Here is a 17,056-nt window from a genome sequence, read left to right as displayed (position 1 = left end):
GTTGCTTGAGTAGCCTGCGCCGTGGGAGAAGCTCTCCCGGGAGTTCCGTCAGGGGAAGCAGAGGGTCCAGAAACCGTTCTGCGCATAGTCCCAGTGGAGCTCTCCCATTGAAAGGTTGACAGACAACCTGGTTTTGTTGAGACCCATTGTCCGCAGACAAAAAGGAGGGAAGACGCAGGCGTCGAAGTTGTCCCACCATCACCGGAATGCATCTTGCCAGAGTCTCGGGGTCTGAGACTGGGGGGAAAACTAGCGGAAGCTTGAGGTTCCAAGCTGTCGCGATCAGGTCCCCCAGATCAGCACTTGCTGGTTACCCAAGGTCAAAGACCCCTAGGTACACTCTCTCTATGAGGCTCTGCTTGGATAGTCTGAGAGAAACATTCCCCTGCCTGGAATGAGAGAGCCGATGGTGGAATTGAGAGAATCTCAATCATCCCGGTATCTCTACTGCAAGATGTGAAGGTGTGAAAATGCGTCCCCTGCTGGTTAGCATGAAGTCGACACGCAACGGGGCGACTTGGCAGGAGCGGTAGGACTGAAGAGGGGCCAGACTAAGGCCCTTAAGCCTGCCTGAATGATGGAGAGGTATCCTTCAGGTCTTGACCATAGGCCTGGACCGGAACATGCCCCCCCCCCTTTCCTTTGACGAGTCCGAGAACCGCATCAAGAATGTGGGGAAAGGACGAGAATATCCACTACCATCAAGAGGCTCCATAGGTCAACACCCATTGCAGGTTTAATAGTTCCGCTGGTCCCATAGGGCCAGGGAGTCCGGTTAAACATTGCCAGAAGCCACCGGAACTTGGATCGCCCCACATGGAACTTATCCTGAGGCGACCGTTCGGACTATAAACGGGTCAATGAGGAAAGAAGAACTAGGAAACGTTCCAAGGTAGGGCTGAAAACTCTGCTTGACTGAGAACAGGTACTGCGACTCTCCTCAGTCTTGCCACAGTCAACCGAAAGGAAGGCTCGGAGGATGTGGTAACAGAATCTGGCGTCCCCAGGTGGTCACCCATCCAAGTGCCGACGTTGCTTAACCTCGCTGGACGGACGAGAAGCGGGGTTTCCAACGTGGTAAGGCGGTTGACTCAATATCATGGCCAGATACTCCAGATGTTGAGGCAGAGGAAGAGAAGGCTCCAAGCAAAATACCATGAGCCCACACTCATGGTCAGCATTCGGAAGCTTTTCCCGGCGCTGAAGAAGGTCGAAACCCGAGCCTACCGGAGTTGACCAGCCCTCCAAACAGCAGAGGAGGCGGAAGTCTGCACCTGAGCGGCCAAGAGGAAGGCAGGGAGAGTTCTCTGGGGAAACAAACCTGCTATGCCACGGCGGGATAGCCACACTGCATCATAAGCAGGAATACTTGCAGTTTAGGCTGAATTCGACGAGCACCCTGGAAGATGGATGGAATGGAAACTGAAAGTACCCGTCCTTCCGATCCAGGGTTAAAGGAGTCCTGTCGCCTCGTTACCAGTCTGATCGATTCTGCTGGTGTACGCTGGCCGAAGTTTGTTCGACAAACTTGATCAGGGCTGAGAGGTCGACTATGGACATCCCCTCTCAGATCCTTCCTTACAAGAAAGGATCGACTGAGGGGGCCGGGGGTGAAGCCGTCGATGATCCTAAGGAAGACCTTCGCCTAAGGTATGGATCATTCTGCCCAACCGGGCAACTCTGCTGATGCTATGGCATAGAGGTTCAGAGACACTGAATTCGCTGACAGAGACGGCAGGCGCGATATCCTTGGCTACTCACAGAGATTGTGCGGGAATGGGCATCGGGAAGCTGTCATTCGGATGAGTAACCTTAAGCATCCTCCCAGCGAAAAAACCTGCAATCCTAGAGTTCGTGAACTCCTTTTAGGACTATGCCCCCCCGGGGGAGTCTCCCGTGCCATCTGTTCCTGACAGGAGGAAACTGCAATTGGACACCTTGTCCCAGTTGTCGTAGCCGATAACTTAGGCCGACGTGGTTGAAAGAAAAGGGAGCTGGAGCCCTGCAGAGTCTGGAAGAAAGCGCCTTGGAGGAGTGAAACCGGAAGTCGATTTACTCCGCACAGCAGATGTTTAAGTCTCTGTCCTTGGGCAAAGACAAAACTCTTCTCAAGGATGGAAGGGTGTCTGAGGTCGTTGACCTCCACAGATGAGACACCCGAAGGAAGCCTTCAGTCAGTGCGTCCAGATGGTAAAACATCGAGCTTGTCCGCAAGTAGATACTTAACGACGAAAGGCCAAGGTGCCTGAGCTCGAGAGGAGGAAAGTACCCTTGATCTTCCTGTAGCTTCCTTGAACCAAACCTCGGGCCGTAACCGAGGAGGGAAAGAACCTGGTAAGCTCCCAGAGGAAGAGGTAAGCAGTCACCCCTTGTCCGATGGAGAAAACTTCAACGGAAAGCCCCCCCGCCAAAAATCCTTCCAGGGCGGGAGAAGGAGAGAGTACTCGTGCAGGAGAGGGGACCCTCGAGACCGACCTCTTGGGAACCAACTTCGCCCTGGGGGAAGTCACCACGAAGTCCACTCCTCTCTTTCTCTTCAGCGTAGGAGAGACAGCCGCTGGTTTGTTACCCTGGCCGGTGAGTGCTGGTTTCATAACCCTCATTAACGCCCGTGCCAGCGGATCAAACCATGTCTGCTGCTCCAAGGACACAGAGTCCGAAATCCTCGCTAAGGTGAAAGGGATCGGGCGATCCTTTGGAGAGGACACGACGGTTCCTGCCTGAAAAGAAGGTGGGAAGAATGCTGTACTGACCTGTCTTCGTCCTGCACTACCAACCTGTGCTTGGATGGAGGTGATCCCGAGTGCCGCCTAGGAGCACGCGTCCCTGCTGTTACCACCGGCTGTGGAATTCGCCGCGAACTATGGTCGCGCGAGGGCGAACGGTCGCGCAAAGGCGAATGGTCGCGCGGGCGCACAGGCGAGTGGTCGCGCGGGCGCGCAGGCGAGCGTTCGCGAGGGCGCGCAGGCGAGCGATCGCGCGGGCGCGCCGGCGAGCGATCGCGCGGGCGCGCAGGCGAGCGATCGCGCGGGCGCGCAGGCGAGCGATCGCGCGGGCGCGCAGGCGAGCGATCGCGCAGGGGAATGGGCGTGACGGCGAGGGATCGTGCTGCCGCGTAGGTGAAGAAGATCGCTGGCGGTAAGCGATGGCGAGCAGCATGTGTAGGTGAATGATCGCGTGATAGGGTGCGATGGTGATCAGCATCCGCAAGAGGGCGAGCGTTCAGGGTTGTGCGATGAGGAGCAGCATGCGTAAGCGGGCTATCGTGCAGGGTTGTGCGATGGCGAGCAGCATGCGCAGGTGAATGATCGCGTGAAAGGGTGCGATGGTGATCAGCATCTGCAGGAGGGCGATCGTTCAGGGTGGTGCGATGAGGAGCAGCATGCGTAAGCGGCCAATCGTTCAGGGTTGTGCGATGGCGAGCAGCATGCGCAGGTGAATGATCGCGTGAAAGGGTGCGATGGTGATCAGCATCTGCAGGAGGGCGATCGTTCAGGGTTGTGCGATGAGGAGCAGCATGCGTAAGCGGGCAATCGTTCAGGGTTGTGCGATGGCGAGCAGCATGCGCAGGTGAATGATCGCGTGAAAGGGTGCGATGGCGCTGACGAACAGGAGAGCGCTGACGAACAGAAGGGCGCGCAGGGAAACCCTGACACGCAAGGGAAGAACCCCCGTGGGGGCAACCCTTTGCCCCGAAGGGATCGTTGTCCGCCGGGAGACTGATGTCCGTCGGAAGACCGCTGTCCGTCGGGAAGACCGTTGTCCGTCGGGAAGACCGTTGCCCGTCGGAAGACGAGATTAGACTGCTGTCCATCTGCACCAAGACGGAAGATCGAGAAAAAGAAGTTGTAGGCTGCAAACGGAGATTCAAAAAGGCGCCTCAAGCACCCTTATAGGGAGATGAGAGGCCCTTACGACGAGGCGGACGGAGGGCCTTACGGCGAGGGAGGCCAACAGCAACAGCAACAGAAGAAACCTCCGAAGAGGAGTCTCTATGAGTGTACTCTCTCGCGAACGAAAGAGAAACACTTCGTGGAAGAGACTGGTCAGCCAGTGACCTAAGAGGGGCAATCCTCCGAAGAGGAGCTCCTGCAGTTGCCCAGCCCCTTGAGCGAAACTGCAGGTGCGACCGCTCAGCACCAAGAGCATAGTCGCACGAAAAAAAGGCAAGAGAAGAACCCCCAAAAGAGGAAAAGCTCAAGCCTGGACAGGAAAAAAAACTTCCCTCGGAAGGAAAGTTATCCGCCCAAGGAGGCAAGCCTCCTGACTGTTCTAAAATGAACTGGAGAGCTGTCCGTCGACACGGGAGTACTACCAGTAGAAGGAGACACGCCCCTGACGACAATACAAGGGGGGAGGCAGCAACAGCCGAATCCCCAGGACTCAACCAGACAGCTCACACCGTTGCTATATTACAGAAACGAACTAGATCGGTAACTGTAAAAAAATAAAACAAATAATATTAGTACACATTCATTCCCCGGGAAGGCTCCGAAGAGGAATCCCGAGGAAAAGGAACAAGAATTACACAACAGGCACGTGCCCTCACAACCACTTACACTCGCGGAAGGAGAGCTGTAACCAAAACAGAATTATAACAATTATAATTATGTAACTATGTAATTATGTAATTTAAAAATGAATGAACACTAAAGAAAAAACGAAAACCCCGAAAGGAATCGTTCTACAAGCTGAAAAATTAACAACTACAATTAGATTCATAAACTAATTGAGACAAAATGTACGGCGTAGCAACCCCACCCACACGGGAAGGAAGCTACAAGGGCGTAGTAAAACATAGTAAAAGGGTGAACGACCTCAAGAGAGAGAGAGAGAGAAAGACCGAAGTCAAACTCGATCGCAACCCATAAAATTAGGCCGTGGTGGCCTAACTGCCGAGGCCTCCACGTAGATATCGTACACTACACACACACATCTGAAAAGGAAACTTACTTATTTCTATACTCAAATATATATACAAACATGAAAACATGTTTACATATATATTGAGTAAAAGAAAAGTAAGCGATTAAGTAAAGACAAAACAGACAATGGCTGCCAAGCGAGGACCAAGACAGAGACGTCTGTCATAGTCCGAGCCAAAAGTGAAAGTGAGTATTCACCTGTGTGTGAGGGGGAGGAGGGGTAGCTAGCTACCACTCCCCTACCCCCCGCTAACTAGCGCGGGGGTAATACACCCTCGTTAAATTCTAATGGCTCGCCATTTCAGCTACGCTAAAAGTAATACCCTTTGTAAATAGCGTGGTTTGTATTTCGGTTACGGAACAACTAAACGTTAGTTCATCTTTGAAAACAGTACGAAGACTATCAAAGAAATTCTTTCATAAAATATTACATTTAAAAAGTTTAAATCCTTAGCTCTTTAAAAGCTACTTACGATATAAAGGGCTCAACATTGATTAACTTCGGTTTCCAAGTTAGGACCGCCTACTCTCAGGAAAGGTCGCATATAAACAAAACATTAAAATTTATTTTTATATGTTTATAATAAATGGAAAGTTAATCGAAGAGGCCTAATAAAGGCGGAGAGATATAAAATATATAGAGGAAAATCTATAAATAATTTATAACGTGATAAGATAATTACTAAAAGCCTAAACACACTTCCGTCTAAGGGAAGGGTCGGCCATTTAAAAGTGAAAGAAAGTCCATACTCTCTTTGTCACCATAATTAAATCTATCCAAAAAGAGTTCAAGATTTAAGATGAAGATAAAACACCTGCATTGCGAAAGCTCAAAACCAGAATATAGTACTTCACCAATATGATGTGAAAAACTCCAGTTTAGCAACAGCGAGTAAAGTACGTCTTGTCGACACGTCGACAGAGAGAAAATTGAGTCTTTGTTTACATAAGAGCTGGGTATCTGGTCGACAGATGGCGCTGTTGGGCACACCCGCAACCTGTGTAGCGATCGCTGGCGAGTTTTTCCGTAGAGTTTGTCTGTCGAGCAACAGAGTTGCAGCTATATATTCACCGGCTAAGTTAAATATTTAAAACTATGAAATATTCTGTAGGTCTTACCTTAAAAAAAAATCCTATGTAAATTAACTTTTCTGTTCCCAATGAAATAACCTAATGATTGTTGTAGAGGTAATAGTTTTGTTCTTTAACGTGGATGAATATTCACGTAGTATCCTGAATTTCCAGAAACGCGGGACAGAATTCGCATGATTAAATACATGGCTTTCATTTTCAGGAGAGAACCCCGAATCTTGGATCGTTGATAATTTCACTGGGACGCAAATCGAGCGCAGATTTAGTGCTTCCGAATACACATTTGGCTCTGACGATGACGCTACTACTTTCCATGTATATGTCTACAACTTCACTACACCCATCGATATTATTGTGTCATTTTTCCAGCAGCCGAAGTTGAACATCAATAGTTTTTTATCTTCACTATTTTCTTTTTGTAAGTATAAACAGTATGTTTGTATGTGTTTATTCAAGTTTCACATTATGGTTTTTATAAGAAAATGTATCTATTATCAAGTACAATAGTTTAGAAAATGGCTTATTCAGATTTTGCAAATCACAAGCTCTTCCAAGCAATTTGTTAAGCATAAACTGAAAATTTTAGTTCAGTGAAAACGCTTAAAACAATTGACAGTTTTTCGAGAGAACTCAAACGGAACAGATGAAAAAATCATCGGCAGAATAGAATGCAGGGTCGAGCTTTAGGATTTCACCAAAAACCAACCCTACCCTGTTATCCACCATAAATGATAAAAAATACTTGTCAAATGTAGCAATCCCAACCTATCAAATAAGAGGGGGAAATAGAAGAGAGGGTTATAATATAACCTAGATATGACCATGACTGACTGTGATGACCAGCCCGGGAAGTTCTTTAGCTTACAATTTACAAGCATGTCATTATGAAAAGCTCAAAACATATAAACTGACTTACCCTAAGTCCGAACATCCTGCTCACAAGCATTTTGGCTTGAAGACGCCAGTAGTTTAAAACAATTGGGGCACCGCTTGCATCTTCTTAGATGTGCAGGACGCTACATTCGCTAAAGCCCAGATTGCCTCAAATTGAAGCGTCGGGCTGCCAGGTTCAGTACCGCTGGAATAACAAGCAACGAACTCTAATGGAATTACTAATTTAAACAAAATTAATTTATACACTTTAAAATCTACACACCTTCTCTGAATAGAAGCAGCATTACCTTTCTGGAATCAAATGACCTGAAACTTTCTCAATACTATGAGTCACTATAATATATCGACTACGGTACTTAAATAATACCACAAACAGTTTCAGAAGGCTTTGTTTGAGATACTGTTTACTCGAAACGTATTTCTCTGCCACATTTTAAATAGAGGGAACTAAGAGCTTGCACAAATCTTCATACAAATTCAATTTTCATATCATAGTAGAGATTTTTCATTGAAAGAATGGTTTTATTACCTTTACATGAATAAATATACAGTAATGAATATAAATATCTCTGAAATATGTACTTTTTCTTACGTTAAGCCTTTTCCAACCGAACTTTACTCTGGTTTTCTGAGTAAGTCCATTACATATGAGTAACAGAAGTCTGTGATAACAGTGTTACTTATTACAAGATTCTACTGCACAGCAATAATGTCTTATCTCTATTAAATGACAAATTCGAAGATAATTTGTATTTTTCCTAACCACACAAACCTTAGCTATTTACATTGGGTTTACCTTTTGGCGCAGCTGAAATGGCGAGCCATTAGAATTTAACGAGGGTGTATTACCCCCGCGCTAGTTAGTGGGGGGGGGGGGTAAGGGAGTGGTAGCTAGCTACCCCTCCCCCCCTCACACACAGATGAATGCTCACTTTCACTTAGAGGTAGGACTTGTCTTGGGGGACAGGGCTGGCGGGCAAATATGTGTAAATAGCTAAGGTTTGTATGGTTAGGAAAAATACAAATTATCTTCGAATTTGTCATTTGTTCCGTAACCGAAATACAAACCACGCTATTTACATTGGGTGACTTACCCATTAGTTAAGGTGGAAAGTCCCCAGCCATACTGGCTTTGGCTTTACCTGGGGACTCAGAATCCGAGTGAGTCGCACTCGAGAAAAGGAGTCCCTGCACCTCACAAGTTCCTTGCTCCGCAAGGAACCGTGTAGCCTACATAAGCTTGTGTGTGAAGGAAGAAGTGTGACCCGTCCTAGGCAGTTGACCTGGAGTTCCAGAAGGAACTCTGGGTTAGGACGTTCCCAATACCACCTCGTCAGGGTATGGGGGACGCGACAGTATTGACTCAATACTCGGAACACAAGGAAGCATGGTTTACCTGCAGAGGTTCGAGGTCAGCTATGCAGAGACCAGAATGCTGCTTCCCCGTAGAGGGGATGATGAAGAAAGAAATAAGGGCCAGACATACTTCTTTCGTTCATGCAGACTAAAACCTGATAACAATGCCCTCAACCTTCTGCTACCTGTCTAAAAAGGAGCCTGAGGTTAGACCAGCTGTTGTGTAGCCACCACAGAGCGATAGAAAACGTATCGAGACTCCTGTGGGTCACGCCCTGCAGGAAGCGGGCTGCGAAGGTCATTAGACGCTTCCAGACTCCAGCTTGTAGCACCTGCGTCACAGAGTAGTATTACTCGAAGGCGAGGGACGTTGCGATGTATCCAACATCGTACTGTAGGGCGAAGTGACGGGGGAGGGTCTGGAGACAGGTCGAGATGAATGTCCTTGAGTCCGGGCTGAAGAGGTATATTGGTGACTCTCCCCAGTGTCCTCCTTGTGCTCCCAAATCGGCTGCAACTGAGGACAAACTGCAGCTGTTCCCAAAGCTAACCTCTCGATTCCTTTACTGGCAAGAAAGAGAAGGTCTTGGGACATCAGATACAGAATGGAGACACGAAATCTTGAAGGAATTGGACCGAAGGGCCGGGACCCCCAGGTTCTGAGTCTAGCCAACAACTCAGGAGCGAACCTGAATGTTGCCTTCCCCTCTTCCTTATCAAGGGCGGAGTCGTACGTGACCAAGAAGATTGCTTACACACTGGCCGTGGCCAGAGTGAGCAGGAGACCCAAGGCGGAATACAATCCGAGGCCTGTCGTAAAGGGTCTTGAGAAGATCTCTTAAAGGACTAAAAGTCCGAGCCATGCTCCAAGTTGGAGGTCTTCCTCCGACTAGGGCAGGGACGATCGTAGCTTCGCATGAGCGAGGAAAGATCCAGCGGGCAGGAAAAAGTTATTCCTTTAAGCCTGAAGGTCAGGGAAAGGCTGAGCGACAGGCTTCATTGCCGAGAGCGGAAAGGAGTTTCCTCCCGCCTAAAGGCAATAAGACCGTTATTGCTGGAGAAGAGGCCTCAAGGGAAGAGGTATATCTCCCACGGCACCAACCACCGAAGACTCTTCACTTTGTCTGGAAGACCCCTGCGGATGACTATCGCAGATGACGCGACCTCCGTACCGCGACTGTAGCGGGTTGTCTCTTCTTGAGGAGGAGGCGTAGTGTCTCCAGGCATGAAGCCGAAGCGACGCCCCGGTTCGGGAGAGATGTCGCAGTGTGGTTGCTTGAGTAGTCTGCGCCGTGGGAGAAGCTCTCCCGGGAGTTCCATCAGAGGAAGCAGAGGGTCCAGAAACCGTTCTGCGCATAGTCCCAGTGGAGCTCTCCCATTGAAAGGTTGACAGACAACCTGGTCTTGTTGAGACCCATTGTCCACAGACAAAAAGGAGGGAAGACGCAGGCGTCGAAGTTGTCCCACCATCACCGGAATGCATCTTGCCAGAGTCTCGGGGTCTGAGACTGGGGGGAAGAACAGCGGAAGCTTGAGGTTCCAAGCTGTCGCGATCAGGTCCCCCAGACCAGGACTTGCTGGTTACTCAAGGTCAAAGACCCCCAGGTACACTCTCTCTACGAGGCTCTGCTCGGATAGTCAGAGAGAACATTCCTCTGCCTGGAATGAGAGAGCCGATGGTGGTATTGAGATAATCTCCATCATCCCGGTATCTCTACTGCAAGATGTGAAGGTGTGAAAATGCGTCCCCTGCTGGTTAGAACACGCCAGAATCATGAAGTCGACGCGCACGGGGCGACTCGGCAGGAGCTGTAGGATCTGTAGAGGGGTCAGACTACGGCCCCTAAGCCTGCCTGAATGATGGAGAGGTATCCTTCAGGTCTTGACCATAGGCCTGGACCAGAACATGCCCCCCCCCCCCCCCTTTCCTTTGACGAGTCCGAGAACAGCATCAAAAATGTGGGGAAAGGACGAGAATATCCACTACCATCAAGAGGTTCCATAGGTCAACACCCATTGCAGGTCTAATAGTTCCGCTGGTCCCATAGGGGCCAGGAAGTCCGGTTAAACGTTGCCTGAAACCACCGGAACTTGGACCGTCCCACATGGAACTTATCCTGAGGCGACCGTTCGGACTATAGACGGGTCAATGAGGAAAGGAGAACTAGGAAACGTTCCAAGGTAGGGCTGAAAGCTCTGCTTGACTGAGAACAGGTACTGTGACTCTCCTCAGTCTTGCCACAGTCAACTGAAAGGAAGGCTCGGAGGATGTGGCAACAGAATCTGGCGTCCCCAGGTGGTCACCCATCCAAGTACCGACCAGAACCGACGTTGCTTAACCTCGCTGGATGGACGAGAAGCGGGGTTTCCAACGTGGTAAGGCCGTTGACTCAATATCATGGCCAGATACTCCAGATGTTGAGGAAGAAGAAGAGAAGGCTCCAAGCAAAATACCATGAAACCACACTCATGGTAAGCATCCGGAAGCTTGTCCCGGCGCTGAAGAAGGTTGAACCCGAGCCTACCGGAGTTGACCAGCCCTCCAAAAGGCAGAGGAGGCGAAAGCCTGCACCTGAGTGGCCATGAGGAAAGCAGGGAGAGTTCTCTGGGGAAAAAACCTGCTATGCCACGGCGGGATAGCCACACTGCATCATAAGCAGGAATACTTGCAGTCTAGGCTGAATTCGATGAGCTCCCTGGAAGATGGATGGAATGGAAACTGAAAGTACCCGTCCTTCCGATCCAGGGTTTAAGGAGTCCTGTCGCCTCGTTACCAGTCTGATCGATTCTGCTGTTCTACGCTGGCCGAAGTTTGTTCGACAAACTTGATCAGGGCTGAGAGGTCGACTACGGAACTCCCCTCTCAGATCCTTCCTTACAAGAAAGGATCGACTGAAGAGGCCGGGGGTGAAGCCGTCGATGATCCTATGGAGGACCTTCGCCTAAGGTATGGATCATTCTGCCCAACCGGGCAACTCTTGCCGACACTAGGGCATAGAGGTTCAGAGTCACTTAATTCGCTGACAGAGACGGTAGGCGCGATATCCTTGGCTGATCACAGAGATTGTGCGGGAATGGGCATCGGGAAGCTGTCATCCGGATGAGTAACCTTAAGCATCCTCCCAGCGAGAAACCTGCAATCCTAGAGTTCGTGAACTCTGCCACTCCTTTTAGGACTATGCCTCCCCGGGGGAGCCTCCCGTGCCATCTGTTCTTGACAGGCCGACGTGGTTGAAAGAAAAGGGCGCTGGAGCCCTGCAGAGTCTGGAAGAAAGCGCCTTGGAGGAGTGAAAACGGAAGTCGATTTCTTCCGCACAGCCGCTGTCTAAGTCTCTGTCCTTGGGCACAAACAAACTCTTCTCAAGGATGGAAGGGTGTCTGAGGTCGTCGACCTCCACAGATGAGACACCCGAAGGAAGCCCACAGTCAGCGCGTCCAGATAGTACAACATCGAGCTTGTCCGCAAGTTAGATACTCAACGACGAAAGGCCAAGGTGCCTGAGCTCGAGAGGAGGAAAGTACCCATGATCTTCCTGTAGCTTCCTTGAACCAAACCTCGGGCCATAACCGAGGAGGGAAAGGACCTGGTAAGCCCCAGAGGAAGGGGTAAGCAGTCACCCCTTGGCCGATGGAGAAATCTCGAACGGAAAGCCCCCCAACCCACCCCCCCTCCCCCCCGCCAAAAATCCTTCCAGGGAATGACGGGGGAGGGCTAACCCAGGTTCTGGAAAGAGGAGTGTCGCTCAGACCTCCCTGAAGTTTCTTCCTATTCTTGCAAGTGCCATGCTCTGCGTTTACGGGGTGAGGCCGTGTTCTGGAAATACGCTCCAGAAGAACTCGCCAGGCTGGCTATGCTGCGAAAACCCCAATGGGAATCGTGGTCGCAATCTCCCTGGAGCTCGCGCGATGGTAATTCAAAGATTTGCGCGTGGGCGAACGTGGAAGCGCCCATGCGCTGTCACGCAGGAACGCAAACGAAGGTGAGCGAAAGAGCGCAGAAGGAAGGCGAGCGTGGTAGGAAGGGCGAGAGCTGGAGGTCGGCGAGCGATAACCCATAGACGAGCAATGGATACTGCAAGAATTAAGCCGACGTTCGCGCGACGGAACACCGCCGGTTCGCGCGACGGAACACCGCCGGTTCGCGCGACGGAACACCGCCGGTTCGCGCGACGGAACACCGCCGGTTCGCGCGACGGAACACCGCCGGTTCGCGCGACGGAACACCGCCGGTTCGCGCGACGGAACACCGCCGGTTCGCGCGACGGAACACCGCCGGTTCGCGCGACGGAACACCGCCGGTTCGCGCGGCGGAACACCGCCGGTTCGCGCGGCGGAACACCGCCGGTTCGCGCGGCGGAACACCGCCGGTTCGCGCGGCGGAACACCGCCGGTTCGCGCGACGGAACACCGCCGGTTCGCGCGGCGGAACACCGCCGGTTCGCGCGGCGGAACACCGCCGGTTCGCGCGACGGAACACCGCCGGTTCGCGCGGCGGAACACCGCCGGTTCGCGCGGCGGAACACCGCCGGTTCGCGCGGCGGAACACCGCCGGTTCGCGCGGCGGAACACCGCCGGTTCGCGCGACGGAACACCGCCGGTTCGCGCGACGGAACACCGCCGGTTCGCGCGACGGAACACCGCCGGTTCGCGCGACGGAACACCGCCGGTTCGCGCGACGGAACACCGCCGGTTCGCGCGACGGAACACCGCCGGTTCGCGCGACGGAACACCGCCGGTTCGCGCGACGGAACACCGCCGGTTCGCGCGACGGAACACCGCCGGTTCGCGCGACGGAACACCGTCGGTTCGCGCGCGGGTGAACATTGGAGAGCATGTGCGCGGACGCGCATGAGCGTAGACGTGCAGGCACGTGGGCGTGTGGGCGCTCAGGCGAATGATCGCGCGGGCGCGCAGGCAAGCGGTAGCGCGGGCGCGCAGGCGAACTGTCGCGCGGGCGCGCAGGCGAGCGGTCGCGAGGGTGTATGAGTCCGAGGCGGCGAATGCAAGCGTTAGCGCGATGGCGAGGAAACGCGCTGCCGAGTGGGCGAGGTAGACCGCTGGCGATATGGATCAACAGGCGATCGGTGGTGAGCTGGTGAGTGCTAACGCGCAGGTTGGCGATGGCTCATTGTGGCATGTCGACGCGTTGGCGAGCGATGGCGAGCAGCATGCAATGGGGAGCAGCATGCGCAGGTGAGCATCGCGCGATGGAGAGCAGCATGCGCAGGTGGGCGATTGCGCGATGGCGAGCAGCATCTGCAGGTGAGCATCGTGCGATGGCGAGCAGCATCCGCAGGAGGGCGATCGCGCGATGGCGAGCAGCATCCGCAGGTGGGCGATCGCACGATGGCGAGCAGCATCCGCAGGTGGGCGATCGCACGATGGCGAGCAGCATCTGCATTTGGGCGATCGCGCGATGGCGAGCAGCATGCGCAGGTGGGCGATGGCGAGCTAGTAGCTGGCGAACCATGTTTTCAGAAGTGTTGGAGAACGTTGGCGTGCCGGCTGTAACACACGCGGGCGATCCGGAGATCGCAGACATGTAGAACGCTGTTGAATAGGCGATACTAAAATCGCCTGTGCGCGCTTTCGAGCGGGTGAACGCTGGCGAGCAGGTGATCGCTGGCGAGCTGATGATCGCTGATGAGCAGAAGGCAACGCGTGGAAGCCTGCGCATAGAAGAAGAGTCCTTGACCCAGACCTGAACCGAAGTTCTAGATCGCAAGGGCGAACGTGGGCGCACAGGGCGCGTAACAGGAACCAACAGGAACAGCAGGGATGATCATCATGAGAGCGCTGACGAACAGGAGAGCGCTGATGACCAGGAGAGCGCCTGTGCGCTAACACTGAGCAGGAGCAGGAGAGAACACAGCAGAAGGGCGCGCAGGGGAACCCTGACACGCAAGGGAAGAACCCCCGTGGGAGGCAACCCTTTGCCCCGAAGGGAACGTTGTCCGTCGGGAGACAGATGTCCATCGGAAGACCGTAGCCTGTCCGCCGGGAGACCGATGTCCGTTGGAAGACCGTTGTCCGCCGGGAGACTGATGTCCGTTGGATGACCATTGTCTGTCGGGAAGACCGTTGTCCGTCGGGAAGACCGTTGCCCGTCGGAAGATGAGATCAGACTGCTGTCCATCTGCACCAAGGCGGAAGATCAAGAAAAAGGAGTTGTAGGCTGCAAACGGAGATTCAAAAAGGCGCCTCTTAGCACCCTTATAGGGAAATGAGAGGCCCTTACGACGAGGCGGACGGGGGCCTCACGGCGAGGGAGGCCAACAGCAACAGCAGCAGAAGAAACCTCCGAAGAGGAGTCTCTATGAGTGTACTCTCTCGCGAACGAAAGAGAAACACTACGTAGAAGAGACTGGTCAGCCAGTGACCTAAAAGGAGCAATCCTCCGAAGGGGAGCTCCTGCAGTTGCCCAGCCCCTTGAGCGAAACTGCAGGTGTGACCGCTCAGCACCAAGAGCATAGTCGCACGAATAAAAGGCAAGAGAAGAACCCCCCAAAAGGGGAAAAACTCAAGCCTGGACAGGAAAAACTTCCCTCGGCAGGAAAGTTACCCGCCCAAGGAGGCAAGCCTCCTGAGAGTTCTAAAATGAACTGGAGAGCTGTCCGTCGTCACGGGAGTACTTCCAGAAGAAGGAGACAAGCCCCAGACGAAAATACAAGGGGGGGAGGCAGCAACAGCCGAATCCCCAGGCCTCAACAAGACAGCTCACACCGTTGCCATATTACAGAAACGAACTAGATCGTTAACTGTAAAATAATAAAACAAAAATCATTAGTACACATTCATTCCCCCAGGAAGGCTCCGAAGAGGAATCCCGAGGGAAAGGAAACAAGAATTACACAACAGGCACGTGCCCTCACAACCACTTACACTCACGGAAGGAGAGCTGTAACCAAAACAGAATTATAACAATTATAATTATGAAACTATGTAATTATGTAATTTAAAAATGAATGAACACTAAAGAAAGAACGAAAACCTCGAAAGGAATCGTTCTACAAGCTGAAAAAAATTAGCAACTACAATTAGATTCATAAACTAATTGAGACAAACGTACGGCGTAGCAACCCCCCCACACGGAAAGGAAGCTACAAGGGCGTAGTAACACGTAGTAAAAGGGTGAACGACCTCAAGAGAGAGAGAGGGAGAGAAAGACCGGAGTCAAACTCGATCGCCACCCATAAAATTACGCCGTGGAGGCCTAACTGCCGAGGACACCACGTAGAAATCGTACACTACACACACAAATCTGAAAAGGAATCTTACTGATTTCTATACTCAAATATATATATACAAACATGAAAACATGTTTACATATATATTGAGTAAAAGAAAAGTAAGCGATTAAGTAAATTCAAAACAAACAATGGCTGCCAAGAGAGGACCAAGACAGAGACATCTGTCACAGTCCGAGCCAAAAGTGAAAGTGAGCATTCATCTGTGTGTGAGGGGGGGGAGGGGTAGCTAGCTACCACTCCAATACCCCCCGCAAACTAGCGCGGGGGTAATACACCCTCGTTAAATTCTAATGGCTCGCCATTTCAGCTGCGCTAAAAGGTAAACCCAATGTAAATAGCGTGGTTTGTATTTCGGTTATGGAACAATTATAATTTCAAAACATCCATCAATTAATGTTATGGGTGAAGTTCTAGAATCACTACAATATTTGGTATTGTAGTGATTCTCAAGAGAAAAAAAAGCTTGAGAATCATTACAATACCAAATATTAATTTAACTACATGACTTTACAGCATTTATTAATGCAATTACTTACCACTGGCTAACTTCTAGACACAGGAGAAGAATCGGCAGTTTTCCGGAATTTATCATCTATGGGAGGGTTTTTGTCTCACGCTAGGAGTTTACAAGCTGCCTGAACAGCGGTAACTGTACAGCCCGATCTTCCCTCGTTGCATTGGCCACTATTAGCTATGTTATCTTCTATCAACTGTTAATCTAGATCTTCATCTTCTGTAGAGGAAAAAAGGGGAGGTTGGTAAATTAGACAATGGCAAGACATCAAAAATTGAGATTGGAAAATCATTTCTTTCAAGCAGTCCCTTATTTAATAGATGATAGTACGTAATGTGGTTAATAAAAAGAATATGACAGCTTTGACAAAGTATTTCTTTTACAAATTGGATTAGAATATAAAATCTATCTAACATAAAACAAATTATGTTATTTTTATTAGTAAAATAAATTTTTGAATATACTTACCCGATAATCATGTAGCTGTCAACTCCGTTGCCCGACAGAATTCTATGGAGGGATACGCCAGCTATCACAATACTAGAAGGGGGTGTATTTACCAGCGCCACCTGTGGCCAGGTACTCAAGTACTTCTTGTTGACACCTCCTCAATTATTCCTCGGTCCACTGGTTCTCTATGGGGAGGAAGGGAGGGTCGATTAAATCATGATTATCGGGTAAGTATATTCAAAAATTTATTTTACTAATAAAAATAACATTTTTCAATATTAAACTTACCCGATAATCATGTAGCTGATTCACACCCAGGGGGGTGGGTGAAAAACCAGTGTACAAGACTAAAGGATAGCTAAGTATCCCGTATTTCATATAATCAGTTATCCACAATAACAATGAAATAATAAGTACCTGGTAAGGAAGTCGACTTGAACCGTTACTCTGCCTTTAATAAGATCGTCTTCCTTACTGAGCGCAGCGTTCCTCTTGGGAGGCTGAATCAACTCAAAGGTGCTAAAGTATACAGGGCTGCAACCCATACTAAAGGACCTCATCACAACCTTTAACCT

General features: G+C 50.8%; 2 protein-coding genes and 1 long non-coding RNA gene across 3 annotated transcripts in view; 2 read left to right on the top strand and 1 right to left on the bottom strand.

Annotated features, from left to right (window-relative positions):
• LOC137654776 (uncharacterized) overlaps positions 1-17,056 on the top strand; it is a 314,879-nt gene that overhangs the window by 153,138 nt on the left and 144,685 nt on the right. The window lies entirely within an intron of this gene.
• The window catches only part of LOC137654774 (attractin-like protein 1), a 280,888-nt gene that overhangs the window by 139,358 nt on the left and 124,474 nt on the right, over positions 1-17,056 (bottom strand). The window lies entirely within an intron of this gene.
• LOC137654801 (attractin-like protein 1) overlaps positions 1-17,056 on the top strand; it is an 89,793-nt gene that overhangs the window by 60,259 nt on the left and 12,478 nt on the right. Inside the window, exon 18 of the mRNA XM_068388752.1 lies at positions 6,220-6,435. Coding sequence (XP_068244853.1) covers positions 6,220-6,435 — 216 coding nt within the window. The remainder of the gene's footprint in view (positions 1-6,219; positions 6,436-17,056) is intronic.

Source organism: Palaemon carinicauda, chromosome 15, assembly GCF_036898095.1.
Source record: "Palaemon carinicauda isolate YSFRI2023 chromosome 15, ASM3689809v2, whole genome shotgun sequence".
Lineage (NCBI taxonomy): Eukaryota > Metazoa > Arthropoda > Malacostraca > Decapoda > Palaemonidae > Palaemon > Palaemon carinicauda.
The sequence above is the reverse complement of the archived record's forward strand: the minus strand, read 5'-3'. Positions and strand labels throughout refer to the sequence as shown.